Below are 18,237 nucleotides of genomic sequence, written 5' to 3' on the forward strand. Positions count from 1 at the left end.
TCCTTCTTCTTTCCTACTATTGCTGATGCCTGGGAATGTGGCAAAAGAGGCCTCTAGAGCTTCTCCCTACCCGCCCCTCACAGGTTCTCAATATCTGGTTCTCTGACCCTGTCTTTTTCTTTGTCTGTCACTTGTCTCCCAGCGCTCACCCTCAGCACGTGTCTATTTTCTGTGAAGCCTGAACGGCCTCTTTCTGCACCCTCCGTATTTCTCTTTCTCTCCTATGACCTCAGTTGAATGTACAGAGAAAAGAGCTAAGGAACCATCTTTGCTTCACCCAAAGCATCACCTCTCACCCAATACACCTGCAAGTCTGGCCACTGGGAGTCCCAGGCACAGGCAGCGAGCTGGGAGGCTCAATGAGCTGATGGAAGCCTCCAGCAGCCCAGTGGCTTTGCATGCAGGCAATAGGACTGGCTGTGAACATGACTCAAGGGTTGGGGAGGTTTGCCCAGCAGAGGAAGACCGCACTGATGCTCTCCTTTAACTCACAGTGCACCTCTCACCCTCTCGGCTGCAGGAGAGAGGAACTTCACAGTCCGCAGTTCAGTCCTTTCACTCACAGTGCACCTCTCACCCTCTCGGCTGCAGGAGAGAGGAACTTCACAGTCCGCAGTTCAGTCCTTTCACTGACTGTTCCATGTGCCAGGAGGGCGAGGGACCCAAAGACGGCCCTACAGTGGCCAAAGAAAAACCTCTCTCCTCCTAGGGACACAGAAAGAGACAGTGACAGAGAATCACAAACACAGAGACACGTTCACCGACACACACAGAAATAAAAACACAAATATTGCGAAATACAAGTCACACTCCCCCCCCCAAAAAAGGACAAAAAGCAAGGATATGTGATAACCCAGACAAACATGAACGCAAATCTGAAGCTCCATAAAAGCCCCCACATGCAGAAGCACACAGAATATGCATCAAGAGACACATTCCCTCAAACTGTACTTCATGGGGCAGTGTCCACGAGCACTGGGCAACTAGATCTGCCCAGGCCATGCTCAAGTTCAAACTGGAAGGAGATGAGAATCCCCAGGTGCATCTGAAACAAAACCTCTCTGCAGAGCCCCAGGCAGAAACCTTCCCAGGACCAGAGCGAAAATGAAAGTGCTGGAGGGGTCACAGGCTTCCCAGAGTCCTGGCCCCATTAACAGCTGAAGGCCAAGGCCAGTGTCCCCCGTATCTGGTAAGCCCAAGCCCTCCTCTGCCTGCCTGGGCTGCCCGAGAGCTGGGGGTCTTCTGGGAGAGCCCCAACCGGGAAAGGGGAGTGCAGGCAAGCAGACCAAGCTGGTGACTGCTGGAGTTCACATACATTTATTCAACTGACATCAATGGGGAGGGGAGGAGACAGATTTTTCTTTTCTTCCACACAAACCATCAGATGATTTCAGAGTCTCCCCGCGGTTCTAAATCAATGCACACCCAGTGGACAGAGAACGCAGATAGCAGCCCGCTGTACAGATATTTACACATAATTACAGGACCCCCTGCCACAGGATGTGCCCTCACCCACCCCACCCCCACCTCTCCAGCCCCTGACCCAGACCTCCTCTCCCACCCCAACCTCACTGCCTTTAGCTACAATAAATATCCCAGGGCCTGGGACAGAGCAGAACGCTGAGAGGACTGCTGGCCCTGGATGGCTGGACCCAGCCGGCCACAGGAAAAGGGAAAAATTCCTTCAAAAGCACCCCAACACAAAAGAGGGAGGATGTTCCTCGTGCAGTGGGATTTGGGGTTTCCGCAGGCATTGTGGAGACCCCTCGCTTCACCTCTTCCTTCAGCTTCGTCTGTGTAGACACTCCTTTAGGCTTCAGAGAGAAGGAAACTCCTTGGAGAACAGCAAGGAAAAAAAAGTTGAATTTTTCTTTTAAGCACAAAGCGGATAATAGTGTCTTTAAATTATAATATTGGACAAGCAGAGCCTAAAACTTGAGGAAGGAGTGAGGGAGAGGCAGAAAGGGTGACCTCTCTGCGCAGTCGGTGTTGGTGGAGGGATCCGCGGGGCCTGGGCAGGCATCTCTCCGGGAGAGCATTCTTCCGGGGCTGCCGAGAGGCGCAGAGGCTGGCAAAAAGCGAAGACTCCCCCCTCCCTCTTTTACTGCTCCAATTGGAATGGGATCATGGCTTGCGACCTCCTCGCGTAGACCCGGGCCTCTCCCTGAGCTAGGGAGCCCGCTTCGTCCCAACTATCGGCGAGATTCTGAGCGTGAAGCCTGAAGTGCCAAGTCACGCGCGCCGGCCCAAGGTCTGGAGACTCTTCATAAATAGACTCCCTGAGTTCCGCTGGGACCGCAGGAGCTCCCGGGAGAGGCTGAGGAGTGCGGGCCTAACCGGCCCTTAGCCGACGCGGTCAGAAGTGGCAGCCACTAAGGCCGGCGACTTTGCCGGCAAACGGGGGCCCTGAGGACAGGAGCGCGTCCCCGGGGTGGGAGAGGCGGATGTGGCCGGCCACTGGAGCCAGGGCCGGGGCAGTCAGCATGGCCAAGACCTGGGCTTGACCTCCAGGACCCGCCGCCGCCGCGAACGGCGATCCCGGGGAGCCCTCGCCTCCGCCCGGGGGTGCGGCCCCGCCGCCACCGTGGCCCATGATGTGGTCTATAGAGAAGGAAGGCCTCTGCCCGGCCCCAGCGCCCCCGCCGCCCGCACCACCGCCCGCGTCCGTCTTGAGGCCCTGGCGCAGGAGTGCGGTGGACACACCAGCCGCGGTGCCGGCTGCGGGAGGGCTCAGGGACGCGGGGTAGAAGGCTTTGGCGCAGCCCAGCTCCGCGCCCAGAAAAGCGGGCAGGCCTGCGGGGCCCGGGCCCGACCCTGCACCGGGGGCAGGCGCAGGGGCCGGAGCCGAGGCTGCGCCTGCGAACACCGAGGCCGTCGGAGGTCCGGGTGGAGGCGCAGCGGCACGGCCTGGGGGTACAGACAGCTGGCAAGGAGCGGCGGCGGCGGCGAAAGCGAAGGCGTGCGGGTGTGGATGCGGATGCGGGGCCGGGCCCGGTGGGGGTGCGCCGTAGGCCGGGAGCGCCAACCCGTAGCCATAGCCGTAGGCTCCGTAAGCGGCGAAGCCCGGCAGAAAGGCGCCGGGGTCCCCCGCCGCTGCAGCCCCGCCACGCAACAGCAGCTCCGGGTGAGGGTGCGTATGTGGATGCGGCGGCGGTAGCGGCTGCCGCTTGAAGCGCTTTCGCCGCCGCAGGAAGCTGCCGTTGTCGAACATGTCGGCCGACTCCGGGTCCAGCGTCCAATAGTTGCCCTTGCCCGGGTTGCCCGGCTCGCGGGGAATCTTGACGAAGCAGTCGTTGAGCGAGAGGTTGTGGCGGATGCTGTTCTGCCAGGCGGGGAACTTCTCCCGGTAGTAGGGGAAGCGGCCGCTGATGAACTCGCAGATCTCGCTCAGCGTCAGGCGCTTCTTGGGGCTCTGCAGGATGGCCATGGTGATGAGCGCGATGTACGAGTAGGGCGGCTTCACCAGCGGGCTCCGCGTCGCCGCGCCCCCCGACGGCGGTCCCGGCCCGGGCCCCGCCGCGCCCCGAGCCGCCGCCGCGCCTGGCCCGGGGCTTCCCGCTGCAGCCGCCGCCCCCCGGGGCCCTAGAGCGCGGGGCTCGCCGTCCGAGCAGCCGCCCGACTCCTCGTCCTCAGCTGCGTCCGCCTCGGCTTCCTCCGGGGGAGGCTCGGGGCCATGGGGGAGCACGTCCCGGGGGGCGCGGGGCCCGGAGCGGGCAGGGAGCTCCCCCCCACCGCTGCTGCCGCCGCCCACCACGTCTATGTCTGCGTCGGCCTCGGACAGCGCGGCCGGGGAGCTCTCGGAGGACATGATCTCGCAGCAGCAGCTGCCCAGGGTCATGGTGCCGCCGCCACCACCGCCGTTCTCCGGCTCCGCTCCGGCCGCGGCTCCGGCTCCGCCGCGCTGCCTCTGGGGCGAGTGTGTTTTGCGCGCGGGCGGGGAGGGGGCGGGGGACTGAGGCAGGCAGGGAGGGGTGTCCCCCAGCTTCGCAGCGCCCCCTCGTGGCCCAACTCGGCCGCTCTCACCTCTCGGGGAGTACCCGACCGGCCGCTCTCTCCCCTGCCCCGCGACCCCGAGCGGGCGCCTGCAGCCGGGGCGCGGGCGGAAGGAGCTGAGGCCTCCCCTTACCCTGGCCGGTCTCGGCCCCCAGTCCCCCCGGGTGGGGGCTCGGGGGATTAGTCCCTCCCGCCCAGCGGCTGCCTAAGGCGGAAGAGCGCGAGCCCGGGGCGGAGCTCCCTAAGCGGGCTGGGGCGGGGCGGGAGGGGGCGGGCGCAGTGCCTCCGCGGAGGGGCCCGGCGGGAACAAACAGCCGCCGCGGCGGGAGCTCGGCTCGGGTGGCCGGAGGCGGGTCCTCCTCTTCCCCGCAGATCCCGCAAACCTTCCGGTCCCTGGAGCTGCTGCCTTCAGTGCCTTCAGCCCCTGGGTGTTAAGGTTCACGCGGGTGCCAGCGGGAGCCGGGAGAAGTACCGACGGCCCCCACTCATCATCGCCCCAAGGCAGCGCCCGGGCCACCAAGGCCGAAGCGCAGTTGGAGCTCGAGCGGGAGCCTGAGACGCCCGGACCAACGGCGCCCGAGCGGGGCCCGCCGGAGCCCGAGCGGCTTCCGGCCCAAGGGGAGACGCACTTGAGTGATCGCGAGGAGCGAACTTGGCGCTCTCAGCCTCAGGCCTCGGAGAGGTGAGCGATTCCGGCTGCGCTCCTCTCCTCTCCTCCAAGGCCAGGACCCCGTCACCCATCCCCTTGCCGCGACGCGGGACTCCAGACCCGGGAGTGTGCGCGGGGAGACCCGGGGAGCGCGCCGCCGGCCCTTCGCCTCCTCCACGAAGCTTCCCTGCGGCGCTACGGCCGCATTCTGCGAGCGCCGGCCGGTCCATCGCCCCGAGTTTGCCTTACTCTGACCTTTTTCTATTTTGGTGTCCGTTTGTCTCGTCTGTGACTCTGTGTCTCTCTCGCCCTTGGTGAATCTCTGTCTCCGTTTCCTGTGGAAACCCTGCATTTGTGTGAGTATCTGCTCGTGGGTCGGGGAATCCCTCGCTCAATTTCACGTTTTCCTCCACCCCCCCGTCCCACTGCAGGGCTGCCCCCCAACTTTCTGGCGGGACTTGTAGGCTCTACAGACAGGCAGCAGAACCCCCACGGAGACCTCCCTCAAAGAACCCTGACCTCAGCCCCTGGCTAGTGTTGCTTCCATCTCTCAGGATCCTGTGCACACAAGGTTGGTCCTGTGCCCTTTTTCTCGCCAGCCGGGTTCCTGCCCATTCCATTAGGCCTCTTTCTCCCCTGGCCTCCCTTCAGGAACCCAGCAATGAGTAACACCAGCTCAGACTGGGACCATCTCAACCTCTGGGGATTGAAAGGGGAGATGGGCACTGGACGTGGGCAAGAACTGAGAGGATGGACGGGCTGCTACCCCGACAGCGCCGCGCAGTGGTCAAAGCTCGGGCGTGCGAGGTCTGAGACCCAGCTGCACTCTGCTGTCAAGAAGGCTGTGTGACGGTCTGCATGTTACTTCCCGTTCCCAGCCTCAGTTTCCTGCTCTGCATAGTTGTTAAGAGCAGGGATCTTGGAATCAGGCTGCTGAATCCTGGCTTCACTACTTAGCAGCTCCGTCACCTTGGCTAAGTTTCTTAAACACTTCATGCCTCTGTTTCTCTGTAAAGATGAGATGAAAAACACCTACCTGGTGACTAATATGTAAAAGTAGCCATCACTTTAGGCTATTCATGAAGAGGGTATTGAGAGCACATTGCAGACTTTTGCGGAGAGGGAACGCGGTTGGGGGGGGGGTGTAGTCTCCCAACTGGATCTCAAGGCCTCGTTTAGCCCCCGACTAGGTGACAGCTGCCATCTAACCCTCCCCAGTCACTGTGCTGAACTAGATCCCCTGTAGATAAGATAAGTGCTGGGACCAGTGGGGGAGGAAATTTGCAGCCCTTGCCGGCTGTATCCTAACAGGGCTGATGTGAGGGTGAATGAATTCTCCCTTTCATCTAACAGCAAGCTCCGATCTATGGGATAATCTAGTGTAAATCTAACTCTCATTCCATAGGTGGGGCAACAGAGGCTCAGATGGGGGAAGGGGCTCACCTAGGCTCCTACAACAAGATAGAGCAGGGCTGGGGGCAACCCTTGTCACAGAATCCTCGTAATAGACTTCTCTCTTCTCCCAAGCCAGAGGAGGGTGGAAGGCAGGTCTGGCTGCTCAGATCCTGTGAGAGCAAGTTCTCTGGGACCTCAGACCAAGGGGATCTACCTAGTGTGCTGGGTCTGCATAAACAGACTGTCCTTGGGAAAGAGAGAAGAGGTCAGTCCTCAAACCATGGACAGAAAATTAGGCAGGGACTAGTGGCCCTGGAATCAGAATTTCCGGGGTGATAGGGCTCTCCAGAAAAAAGAGGCGATGGAGAGCAGTTTCTTGCATGAGTCCAGATAAACTCACATGCCTAGCGTTGCTAGATTTAGCCGATTTATTTTATCTGCACATTGCTACATGGAGATCTCTCACACTCAAAGACACCCCACACTCTCGACCACCCTCCAGCTCCAACCACCTCAGCTCTGCTAGTGTCTAAGGAAATGGAGAGAAAAACAGCACTGGCATCCTCCTCCTCCATCTCACCTTATGAATGTCTTCATTTTTAAAATGGCAAATGTGAACCCGTGGCTTGCTTCCTTGCAGTGCTCTCCTGGTTCCCCAGGCTCCAGCCTCCTGCCCAGCTTCAGGGTAAGACTGGCTGAGGCATTTGCTGCCCTAATATCTTGGTTCTAATGCTCCAGGCAAGACCTTGTAAGGAGCAGCTGCTGCTGCCAGCCCCTGCCTCTGCCTGGCCTTGCTGCACACTGGCTGCTGCTGAGACCCAGGTTGGGGAAAGGGGATACAGGCCCCCCAGCTCCTGTTCTGTAAGGTGAGGGCAGGGTACAATCTCAAGGAATCATCAGACGCATCAAACACTTTTACAGTGTGTAACTGTAGGCCCAAGAGATCATGTGACTTGCCGGGCTTTTGAAGGGCTCGGGTTGGGTTGGACCCAGGTGTGGGGGACTCGAGCCTAGAGCTCCTCTATTTATCCCAGTAACTCTGCTTGGCGCCTGGCGGAGCTCCACTCTTGCCTGGGCGAGGTGTTGTTTCTGGGAGCCTCTCATCCCTCCCAAGGCTCTGGGCCAACTTGTTTTGAACAATTCCAGGCGTAGGTACACTAGGGGCTGGGAGAATGGCGACCCCGACATTCGAGATTCCTTTGGTTTTCTGCCCTTCTCGCGTGCTCCTGCCTTTCCCGCCTGCGGGCTCAGTCTCTCCGACGTCTTCGAGCCGCGTCTGCGACCCCGCGTGGGTCTGTCACTCCCCTCCGCGAAAACCTGAGGTCCTCCCTGCAGCCTGGGCTCCAGCACCCGTGCCTGCAGGCTCCACAAAGCAGGAGGCGACCGGCTCTGCGGGTCTTGGTTACATTGTTACTGGTCGTGCCCTGCCTCTTCCTTCGCCTGCCTCGCTATTTGGCCACCTCCTGCGAGAAGCCCAGAAACCATTGGGAGGAAGCGTTTGGGGGGCGTCTGTTCCGGGGGTTTCCACACCAAAATATTCGGATAACTGGGGAGACGTTGTTGCGTGTTTATTGCTATCTGTTGCTCTCAGTAGTGTGCCTCCGCTTATGGCCCCTCCCTTTCCTTCTTATGATCCCCCGGTTCTCCTCGGCTCGGGGGAAATGAGAGCTCTCAGGTGGTTATGAGAATATAATTGTCAGTCGCGAAACTGGCGAAGAGCGGAGCTGAGCTAGCGGCAGGGACGCTGCGCGGACGGTCGCACGCGGCCTTCCCAGGGTCCGCGTTCTTCCAGCGCGGCGGTCCGCCCTCCGTGCAGCCCGACGCCAAAGCACGGCCTGAGCTGGGCAGGGGAACTCCGCGCCTGCACACTTCTCTAATTTTATCACAAACCTGGCCAGCCTCGGGGAAAGCGCGAGACCGGCGTAGCCGCCGCCCCTTCCCGCCTCTCCACAGGGCCGCAGCTCTGGAGCGAGCGAGACGTTGTTTGGCCGCAACCGGTACATCTCCCGACCCCTTTCTCCACCCAGATCTTCGCCTGCTCAAGAGCGATCGGCTCCCTTGGTCCGGGTGGGAGGCGGGAGACTCCAGATGGTGTGACCCGCAGGGGCGAGCCTCAGGCGGCGGGGCTCCCCACCCACAGATCGGGACTCCGGGTTAGAGTTCAGGGAGAGGCAGGACCCTCTGCAAGCACAGAAATGACAGGGCCTCCAGCTTGTGTGCCTTCACCCCCCGCAGCCCACCTGCGAACCCCAGTCGTCGACTCAGACCTCAGGCGCCTCTGCGGTTTTCCCTACACCTGCGTACCCTCCATCTTTCTGTCCTTACATTACGCCTGGCCGCGGTCTCCTCCCAGCCCCGCCTACCCCAGGACTACATGGTAGGGGGCACGAGCACTGTGTGGCAGTTGGGACCGGGGCCAGCTGCGGAGCCTGTCGACTCTGCTTCGTGGGAAGAGGGTTCCGGGCTCAGGAGAGGGTGAAAACAGCGCCGCTCCCAAACCCTCGACCTGGGGCGCCAGCTTCGCAGCGGCTGCGTAGACCAGGCTGCACACGCCTCTCCACACGTGGGGAGTAGGGGACGCTTCCAGTTGTGTCGAGCGTGAGCCTCAGGTCTAAGTGCCCGGACTGTCGAAGTGCGTTCGGGGTTCGAGGGCCTGTTTCTCTGTCCACGTGTGTGTGCCCCTCCCGGCGATGGTGGCTGTGTGTCTGAGTACGTCCCTGAGCGACCGGCGCCTGTCCCTAGTCCTCCCCTCCCGACTGCCCGATCTGTGCCGCCGGGGACTGCCCTAGAAGCCTCGCCATCCAGGCCCGCAGCTCTCCCCAGAGCATGAAGCGGCGCGACCTGGGCGGGGACTGCAAACCCACTCCGCGCCGCAGCGTGCCCCCGGCAGGGAAGGGGGATGTGTGAGGGTGCGAGCCTGGGACTAGGGCGGGGAGAGGGAGGAGAGGGTACAGGGCCCGCGCAGCGGAGAGCCAGGACGACTAGTGGCGGAGTCCTTGCCACCAATTACACGCCTCCTGCTGGAGCAGCAATACCTCGGGAACCGGACTCCCTTCCGCAGCCCAGAATTGAGGCAGGGCAGGAGGGAGGAGGGGGCATAGCGATCCAAACCGGGCCCCACTAGGCACCACATACACGCACACGCACACACGCCGTCGCGTTTAGCCTTTCGGAGCCCCGGGCAGGGTTACCGGTGAGGCCGTAAGCCCCGCTGGGGCAGGAAGGTTGCCCGGTGCCTGAGCCTTGCGGAGCCGCGTGAGCCCCACAGAAGCAGAGCGAGAGGATCGGCGAGAGCCCTGGCCTTGCCGCGCAGACGCTGTGACGGATTCCTGGGGAACAGCGACCTCTGGAGGAGCCGCGCACCCACGCAAAGAGTCGGGAACCGGACGACCAGATCCGGGACCAAAGCACCCCTTCCCCACCGCACCCCTTTGGCAAAGTCATCCAAAGACTCATAACCTCCCGACTCCTCTTTGGCATGCTTACTTCCTTTCCTGACCTGTACCCAAGCTTCGAATCCTTGCTCAATTCCCGCCTCCTCCAGAAAGAAGCCTTCTCGCGAGCCCAACCCATCTTCCCCTCTTCCTGCTCTGAGCTCCTCAGAACCTACAGCCTGAAGCCTCCACTCGAGCACTCCCACCCTGCCTGCACAGCCGTCCGCCTTCCTGCCTCGCCCTTCTCCAAATAGACCGTTAATCCATCCACTCCACCCATCTTTTACATTGCATGCTGGGTATGCTGTTTTTCTTTCCCCCCAATAAGTAAAGACTGAAATCATTTATCCCAAAATTGGACTGTAGGTTTCCAAAGCTCGTCTCCCAGATGGGAAAATAGAGACGCAGAGAGAGGGCTGACTTGCCCAAGGTCACACAGCAAATTGGTAGCAGAGGTGGAACTAGATCCCCAGTCTCTCATTTCCAATCCCAGAGCCCTCTCCATTTCACCTGGATGGGGAGCAGGTAACGTGGGGGAGGACTCATTTTTGAGGGGCAAGGCCTGGTTGGGGGATTTTTGGCATAGGAGAGGGGAAATGCAGGAGGGACCTGGGGGAGGGGGCACTGCTCCGAATGGGTCAATAAGGAAGATGGGGGGGGGGCAGTAGGAGAGGAATGGAGGGCAGGAAAGAAGGAAGGGATAGGGGGCAAAGTTGCACCCGGAGGTCAGACCCTTCCTTCCCCAACCCCAGCCCAGATCAGGCTACTTTGAAGGGCTCCAAATTTCAAGGGTTGGCTGAGTGTCTTACATCAGCAGGTGGGTCAGCTGGAGGCTGGGAACAGAGTCAGTCCAGGCAAATACCACCTGGGAAGGGAGAGAGGGGCTGAGAAACCTCTGCTACTACTACACGGCCAGAGGGCGCTGCGAGACTCCGGCTCAACAGGAGGCGGCCTTCTGGTGCTGCAATTATAAAGTTAAAGAAGCTGGGAGGGTGATTTGCATGTAATTTGCATGAGGTCCCAATGGTACCTGCCCAGCAGCCTGAGGCCTTCTCAGAGATGCCCCACTTTCTGGGCATCGTGTGCTTGTCTGCACGGGCTACCAGGCAGCCAGGCCCCTGTCTGCTTGTCTAGCCTCACCTCCAACCCCTGCACTCCACTCACACCTGATTTGCTCTTTCTTACTTCTTCACCTTTGCATGCAGCTCACTCCTCCTAATCTTCCTTCCGTTTCAAATGTCAAGCTTTACGAGATGCTTCCCGGATGGCAACACCCCACACTGGCCAGGCTGTGAGGGGCTCCTGCCTCTGTGCTCCTAAAGCACTTAACTCCGTCTGTTGTCATGATTTGTTTTCCAGTCTTTGGCCCTCTGTAGACTGTGAGCTCCTGGAGAACAGGCATTATATTGTCTTCATCCTCATCTTTCCTCCTCTACTTAGTGGGGATAATGTACCTACCTCATTGAGTTGTTGTGGGATTAAATGAGATAATGCATAAAAAGCACTTAGCCCCATGCCTGAAACTTTGAAAGAGCTCAGTAAATGTTTCTCATTATCGTCATCATTGTTAATCACTCTACCTCCTGCCAGGCACAAAACCCAACACAGAGTAGGTACTCAATTAATGTTCGATATGTGGATACACGAATGAATGAATGAGTGAGTGAATGGTGTAACATATCTCTCCCTCTTGTCTGGAACTCCCCAGAAGGCTAGCTTACATGATCAATAGAGATATGTGTTCTCCAAGGACTGACATTTTTTCTCCCCCATCAGTCCCCATCCCTGAAGGGAGGAGAATATGTCCCCCATCAGAGAGAGTTTTTCCATGGTCCCTGACCCCAGGGGATTGGATTTCTCTCTGGAGCTTTCTGCCTCAGTTTCCTTCTTTTAAAATGGTTGTGACCAATCAAACCAGCCAAACCCTGCCAAAATCTTCCAGGGGCTCCCCATTGCTTATAAGATAAAACTCAATCTCCTTAGCATGGTAAACAGAACATGTTTATAGTTTTGAGTGTCCCACTTCTCTGTTGGTAAGACCTCCCCTCCCATATTCCATGTGGTCCTGATGGGACTGTCCAGTGTCTGTCCCCCTCACACTTACGTCCAGGGGCAGACAGGAAACCTGGCTGGATCAAACACAGCAGTGCAAGGAGAGCCCAGTGCCTGTTCTAGACAGTTGTACGTGACCTAAGCCAAGCCAATCACTCCTTCCACAAGATTTGATACATGGCCTCTGGGGTTCCAGGATCTATGGACTCTGGGGCTATAGGATATATGGACTCTGGGACTTTTGTCTCTCCTTTTGTATGAGAAGATAAGCACCATCCTTCCTGCCATGTGGAGAGTGCTGTTTGACATGGAAGCCCATACACAGACAGAAACAGCCTAAAGAGAGAGATAAAGCTTAATAACACTGTTCAGGCCCCCAGCTCTGCCAGAAACTAGAACCCTTAGACTTTCCAGACATTCTAAAGATATTCCCCCTCTGCTTAATCTAGGTTGAATTGAATTTCTGCTAGTTTGAGTTGAATTTTGGCTCTGTTCTCTCACAAAAGCAGAGCCACAAGAGAGAAGGATCCTGGCTCCCTGAGGCCATTGAGATGCCATAACACCCTGAACTGCCTGCACAGACTTTTATGTGAAAAGGAAATATACTTCAATGTTGGTTAAGCCACTGTTGTGGAATTTTCTTGGGGGTGGGGGGTGGAGTCTATTACTCACAACTGAACTTAACCCTAACTAATACAGGAAGGAATGGGAACACGTCATATAGACACAAAGGAATGGTCTAGGTTGTTAGCCTGGAGAATAAAGGGCTCAGGGTTGACATAGCCACCATCTCCACACTTCTACGGGGCTGACCTGGAGCGGAGAGATCAAGGCAAAAGGGAGCCTGAAAGTTGTAATGAGACTCAATTTCTGTGACTCCATAGAAGGAAAACATTCCAACAGGGCTGTCCCTCAGAGCTGCAACAGGCTACTTTTATGGTAGTGAGCTCCACATCACTGGAAATGTGTGAGTAGAGGCTCAGTAATCTCTGGGTAGGAATCTTAAAAGCATCACAGGTGCAGAAGAAAGAGTATAGGTCTTAGAGCTGGATTCAAATTATGCTCCCACCACTTAATGGTTTCAGGCAAAATCTTTCTAAGCCTCAGTTTCCTCATCTGTAAAGTATCTAGATAGCTGGGTTGGAGATGGAGACCTAGCCCGCCAGCCCACAGGGACTCCTGAGACCTAGTACTCTGGTTGGAGCCATGTATATATCAGGATGCCTCGGCGAGGTTCTTCGCTTCCCTCTCCAACCTTGACATTTTTGAAGATGCCTGCTCCAACCTGCCAGGAGAATGCACCTCCCCCTGGTTCGTTCATGCGACTAGAGAGGAGCAGTGGGGTCTGAGTCGTGCAGAGGCCTGGGATCTACTTGCAGTCCTGCCCCTGCCTTTCTGTGTAACCTCAAATGTGCCTCTGTCCCTCCCAGGTCCTCAGTTTCCTCATCTGACATGTGAGAAGGGCATCCCCTGTTCTGGACAGTCTACCTCCAGGGTCAGGTCTCTTAACTACTGTGCCCCACCTACAATTCCAGATGGGAGCAATTGCCATTCACGGCAATAATAATAATCATGTTTCTGCATGGCCTTCGCCTGCCCAGGCTCCTGCTCCTCCCGGCCTAGGTCAGCCCCAAATGGCACCACCTGCTACCCGAGCTGACATCACAGGTCGGGGCCAACCCAGAGGTCCCCAGGCTGCAGAGGGCCGCGTTTCCAGCCATGGAGTGTGGCTCCTCCTTAGCCACATGTGTGCCTCTCACACGCAGTCTGCTTGATCTTCCCTCGTCCACTTCCTCCCATAAAGCTGGGGCCACTCAGATTTGGGGGCTTAGTGGCAATGAAATGGGAAATCTGAGGCCAGAGAGGAGCAGATTTTAAGACGTGATCCTCTGGTCAGAAGCAGGGAGTCACAATTGGGGCTCGGGGTGGGGAGGGCAAGGAAGGGGAGACGGCAGCATTTGGCAGGAAGCTTGGGAGCCTCAAGAGTCGAGGTCTGGAGGTCTGGGAGGGCTTCCCAGGAGAGGTAGGAACTGCAGCCAGTTTTCCCTACACCTGCCACTGCTGCCCAGGGTTTGGGGGCTGGAAGGGAGAAGGAGCCATCACCCTGGACAGATGGGTAGCCAGGGCACAGACCCCACCCAGGGTGGAGGTGGCAAGTGCCCTGGCTTCCCAGATCCAGAGGCCAAAACATCTGGTGAGAGACTCGGATGGGAAGGCCACTGGGGATGAGGGCAAGAGGTTTGAGAAGGTGAAATTCTGACCACAGTCACCGAGGGTCCCTTTGAGAAATGAAAGAGGACAGCTGCCGAAAGAGCCAGTGTGACCACACAGGGAGCCTGGCGTCCTGGTGAGGACCGCACGGAAAGGCACCTCTAGGAATTTTTCCTTCAGATAAACCTGCGCACGTGATATCTGTACAAGGTCTCACCGCATTGGCCTTGGAACAACAAAAGGTTGGAAACAAAGTAAATATCCATGATTAGGGGGTTGATTAAGCAAATAATGGCACATCTATATAAGGGAATAGCATGCTATGTAAACTGGAATAAAGAAGTGCTTTATGTATTGATCTGGAAAGAGCTCCAAGATGTGTTGTTGAGTGAAAAAAATCAAGATGTCTAACAGCGTAAACATTATCCTTCCAATTGTGTTTTTTTTTTTAAAGGAGAAAATAAAGTATATTTGTTTTGGTTTGTATTATGCAATAAAAATATCTAGAAGGATGAATAAAAAACTAATAACCGATTAGCTGTTGGGCAAATGAGGAACAAAAATGGAAGCGAGACTTTTCACTGAATACGTTTTTATACTCTTAAATCCAAGTAAGTGTATTACCTATTCAACAATTAAATAAATACTTTAAAAGAAACGATGGAATCGTTCCAATAAACAAGGCTGAACGTGCAGAACTGAAGAGTTAATAGAGACTGTCGCTATGTGCTGGGCACTTTCTCTGGGCTGGAACCTGAAAATATGCTTGATGGCCACAGTGCTGAAGGTGGGACGTGAAAGCAAGACTTAGTGGGCGCCTGTGAGCGTTGGCCTATGCCCGTCAGGCAGTGAAGTAGGCGAGTCTGCTAGCTAGGACCCCAGACTCTCTACCTTGCCCTCCTTCTCTTCTGTTCCCTTCCCTCTGTCTGCTGCCTCTCTTTGTCCCTCCTAAATTGCTTGGAAGTAGTCAGAGTTTTTCAGTCTGCCAGGCTGGACAGGGATTAGGATGGAGGAAAGGGTTTCACAGAAACTGGAATAGCAGGCCCTCCCCTCCCTTCCTTCAAAACCCCAACCCAGAGCTCACCTCCTCCAGGAAGCCTTCCTCATGAAGCCCCCCAAGCCCCAACCCCTCCAAAACACAGGGAAACAATCTGATGCCCAAGGTGGGGCCTGGGTCCCCCTCAAGCAGGGCCTAGGCCTCTTGTCTCTAATTCTCCTGCACCCCTTAAACCTCACGTCCAGCTTCCAGACTAAGGGTATCTCAGGACAAAGCCCGGCATGCCCATCCCTGGCCCAGTGAGGGAGACAGTGGACAGAGAAGACACAGGCCCTGTCCCGGGAAGCCCCCAGCCAGGCGGGGTAGAATATCCTCACCCACCATCACAAAGGCTTTAGCAGTTACCAAGGCCTCCCACTGGGGCAGAGGCCAGGGCACATTCTCCCTCTTCCAGAGGAGCCTGAGTCTGAGCTCAGGGCAGAGGCTGGAACTGGTGAGTGAGCAAGGTGACCAAGAGCTCCCTCGTCTTGTCAGCACTCTGCACACTATACTATCACCCACCGACATCTGGCTCCTCTGAGCAGGGTCTGAATCCTCAGCTGGGGAGGCGCGCACGGTCACAGAGCTTGGAGAGATTTGTGAGTTGCTGTGAAAGACAGAGAAAGGAAGGCCTTGCCTCAGGTTTCCTGACCGCCCCCCGCCCCCAGCACCCTTTCCTCTATTTCCCTCTTACAGAGCGGATCAATTCTCTGCAGCTAGGACCGCCCACCACACCCCCATTCCAAGCCCCTCTAAGTGGGACAGCTACCAAGGGCTGCCAAGAGGAATGGGGAGGATGGAAGATCTGCGAGGGCTTCCCAGAGGAGGTGGGAACTGCAGCCAGTTTTCCTCTTCCACACCAAATAGTTGGGTTCCCCATTGGAGCAAGAGCCTCTCAGCCACCAGAAGCCACCCCCAGCCTCAAACAACACCCCAACAGATTCTGGCTTTGTTCCACTGATTGCCTGCTGAAATCAGGTACATATAAGGTGGCCCATAGGTGGCGCTTTTGTCTCCACAAAGTTGATAAGGTGAGAGGGAGGAGGGGGACAGGAGGACAGGGAAAGTGGAGCAAGAGGGGGCGCAGGGAAGGGGGCGGAACTGGAAAACTGAAAGAAAAAGGAAACCAAAACCTGTCACTTGGCTTGGACAGGTACCTTTCAAGATCAGGACTGTGGGTGTGATGGATGGGGCAGGGGAGAATGTTAGGGTGAACTGAGGAATTTTATTGGTGGCTGGGGCTTTCACTCCAAGTTTCCACCTCCACTTGCCTCTTCCTCAGAGGCAGAGAATGACTTTGGAGTCAGGCAGACCTGGAGTCAAGTTCTGAGTCGGTCACTTTGCAGCTTGACCTGGGTAAGTCACTTAACGTTTATGAGCCCCAATTTCATCATCTATAAATTGGAGCTAATAATTCTTTTAAAGATTTTTATTTATTTTATTTTTTCCCCCCAAAGCCCCAGTGGATAGTTGTGTGTCGTGGCTGCACATCCTTCTAGTTGCTGTATGTGGGACTCGGCCTCAGGATGAACGGAGAAGTGGTGCCTCGATGCGCACCCGGGATCCGAACCCGGGCCGCCAGCATCGCAGCGCGCGCACTTAACCACCAAGCCACAGGGCCGGCCCTAGAGCTAATAATTCTAATAACGCCACCCTGCCTTCCAGGAATAAACTGTGCTTGATCGTGCATTTTTGTAACACACTACTGGATTCAGTCTGCTGATACTTCGTTGAAGAATTCTGCATCTTCTTTCATATGTGAGAATGGCTATATTGGGCGTGCTCACACCTTCTGTATCAGGTTTTCATAATGTAATTAAGTAGATAGAATTGGGATGACTTCCATTTTTTCTGTGTTCTGGAACAATTTATATAACTAGAAAAATAGGTTCCTTGATGGTTTGACAGAATTCACAGGGAAAACCAGCTAGGCTAGGTGCTCTCTGGTGGGAGCAATGGAGGAATGGTCTCCGGCTGTGTTTTCTGTTTCTTCTGTGCTAATAGGTCTATTGAGATTTATTACTCCTTAAATCAGTGAAGCCAGACCAGGGTGTCTACCAGCCAAATGACCACTCCCGAGCTTTCAGGGTCGGCATGAGGCTTTGATTAAATGGGAAAGTTTGTAACCTCTGTGGAGTAGGAGGATTTTAGTCAATGACTGATTGTTTCTATACCTTTGTGTATCTACTTTTCTCCATCGCCACCACTACCTCCACCAAGTCACCATCCTTTCCTGACTGGATACACCAGTAGCCTTTCAAATGGTCTCCCCACCCCACCCACCCCAGATCCCCTCTATTGGCATATTTGGGGCTATGAAATTTCCTCTGAGCACAAGTTTGACTACATCCTATGGATTTTAATATGTACTGTTCTTGCTTTTATTAATTTATAAATAGTCTGTAATTTCAATTTTCTGCTGACCTGAGTTATTTAGATAAGCATTTTTAAACTTTCAACTGCTTAACTCAAAATGTGGTCCAAGAACATAATTCTTATACATGTAGGAATTTATGAACATTTTTGAATGTTCTGTTTTCATCAATAATAGTCTTAAACCCATTCATATAAGCATATTCTGAATCACTTAGATGACCTCCTGATATCGTAAATACCAGAGACCTGATATTTAGAATCTTCATTTGCATTTATTATCAAGTAGTGCTATTTTAATCTTGAGATAAGGCAAAAAACAATGTAGACTTTATAAATAAATGCTGCATTTGGGCCAGTGGGAGGCACAGCCTGCTATATGAAGGAATACTTGCAGCTCATTCAAAAAAAAAACTGGTGGATGAATTTAGCATCACATGGCTCAAGGCATGCTAAAGATCTGCAACGGAGCAGTCAGGGCCACATTCATGGTGCAAGTAATTTAGTTTCAGCAAAACAATATCTTCTTTTACATTTGATTAATGTTATAGATTTGAATTTTTATTTTGTAGCTCTGTTTGAATTTAATTTATCAAAAAGTTTTGCTTTACAATTGCATAAGAGATACAAGTCTAAGGATTTTATACCTGTTAATAAAAAATTAAAGTCAATACTGAGGGTCCACGGAATTTTTTTCCCGTAAAAGGAGAACACTTTAGCCTCCTGTATCTTGCAAAATCCTCTCCCTACCTCCTACTTCTAGGATCTCCCAAAGAAGTACTTAACACGGGCTTAAACCAAACCAGTCACTATAGGAGAGTGTACTCCACGTTGTGCATTTTTCCTTCTGCTTTCCCAGGTGAAGCCCACAGCCCTGAAAATTGCCTGAAGGAGCCTCTCTGTGGATACACTTGCCTGTGTCCCTGCCAAGGATGTCACTTTCCTATGTACTCAATTTTCCATGTGCCAGGATGACGATGGCCTCTTTCTTGAGCTGAGTCCAACAGGCCCTCTAACCAGCTCAGCACCATCCTGGGCCCAAAGCCATCCTTCCACTGTTCCAACTCCCCCTCAGTCAGGAAGCAGCCCCCTCA

At 55.5% G+C, this 18,237-nt stretch overlaps 1 protein-coding gene across 1 annotated transcript; it reads right to left on the reverse strand.

The window, feature by feature from the left end:
* Positions 1 to 1,575: 1,575 nt before the first annotated feature.
* On the reverse strand, positions 1,576 to 3,918 carry FOXD2 (forkhead box D2). Its single transcript, XM_087445784.1, has one exon. It carries the CDS (start codon positions 3,836 to 3,838, stop codon positions 2,357 to 2,359), a length of 1,482 nt encoding a protein of 493 aa, XP_087301910.1. The 5' UTR covers positions 3,839 to 3,918; the 3' UTR covers positions 1,576 to 2,356.
* Between the last annotated feature and the right edge of the window lie 14,319 nt (positions 3,919 to 18,237).

The sequence above is a fragment of the Ceratotherium simum genome, chromosome 22, assembly GCF_057802395.1.
Source record: "Ceratotherium simum simum isolate JZ-2026a chromosome 22, ASM5780239v1, whole genome shotgun sequence".
Lineage (NCBI taxonomy): Eukaryota > Metazoa > Chordata > Mammalia > Perissodactyla > Rhinocerotidae > Ceratotherium > Ceratotherium simum.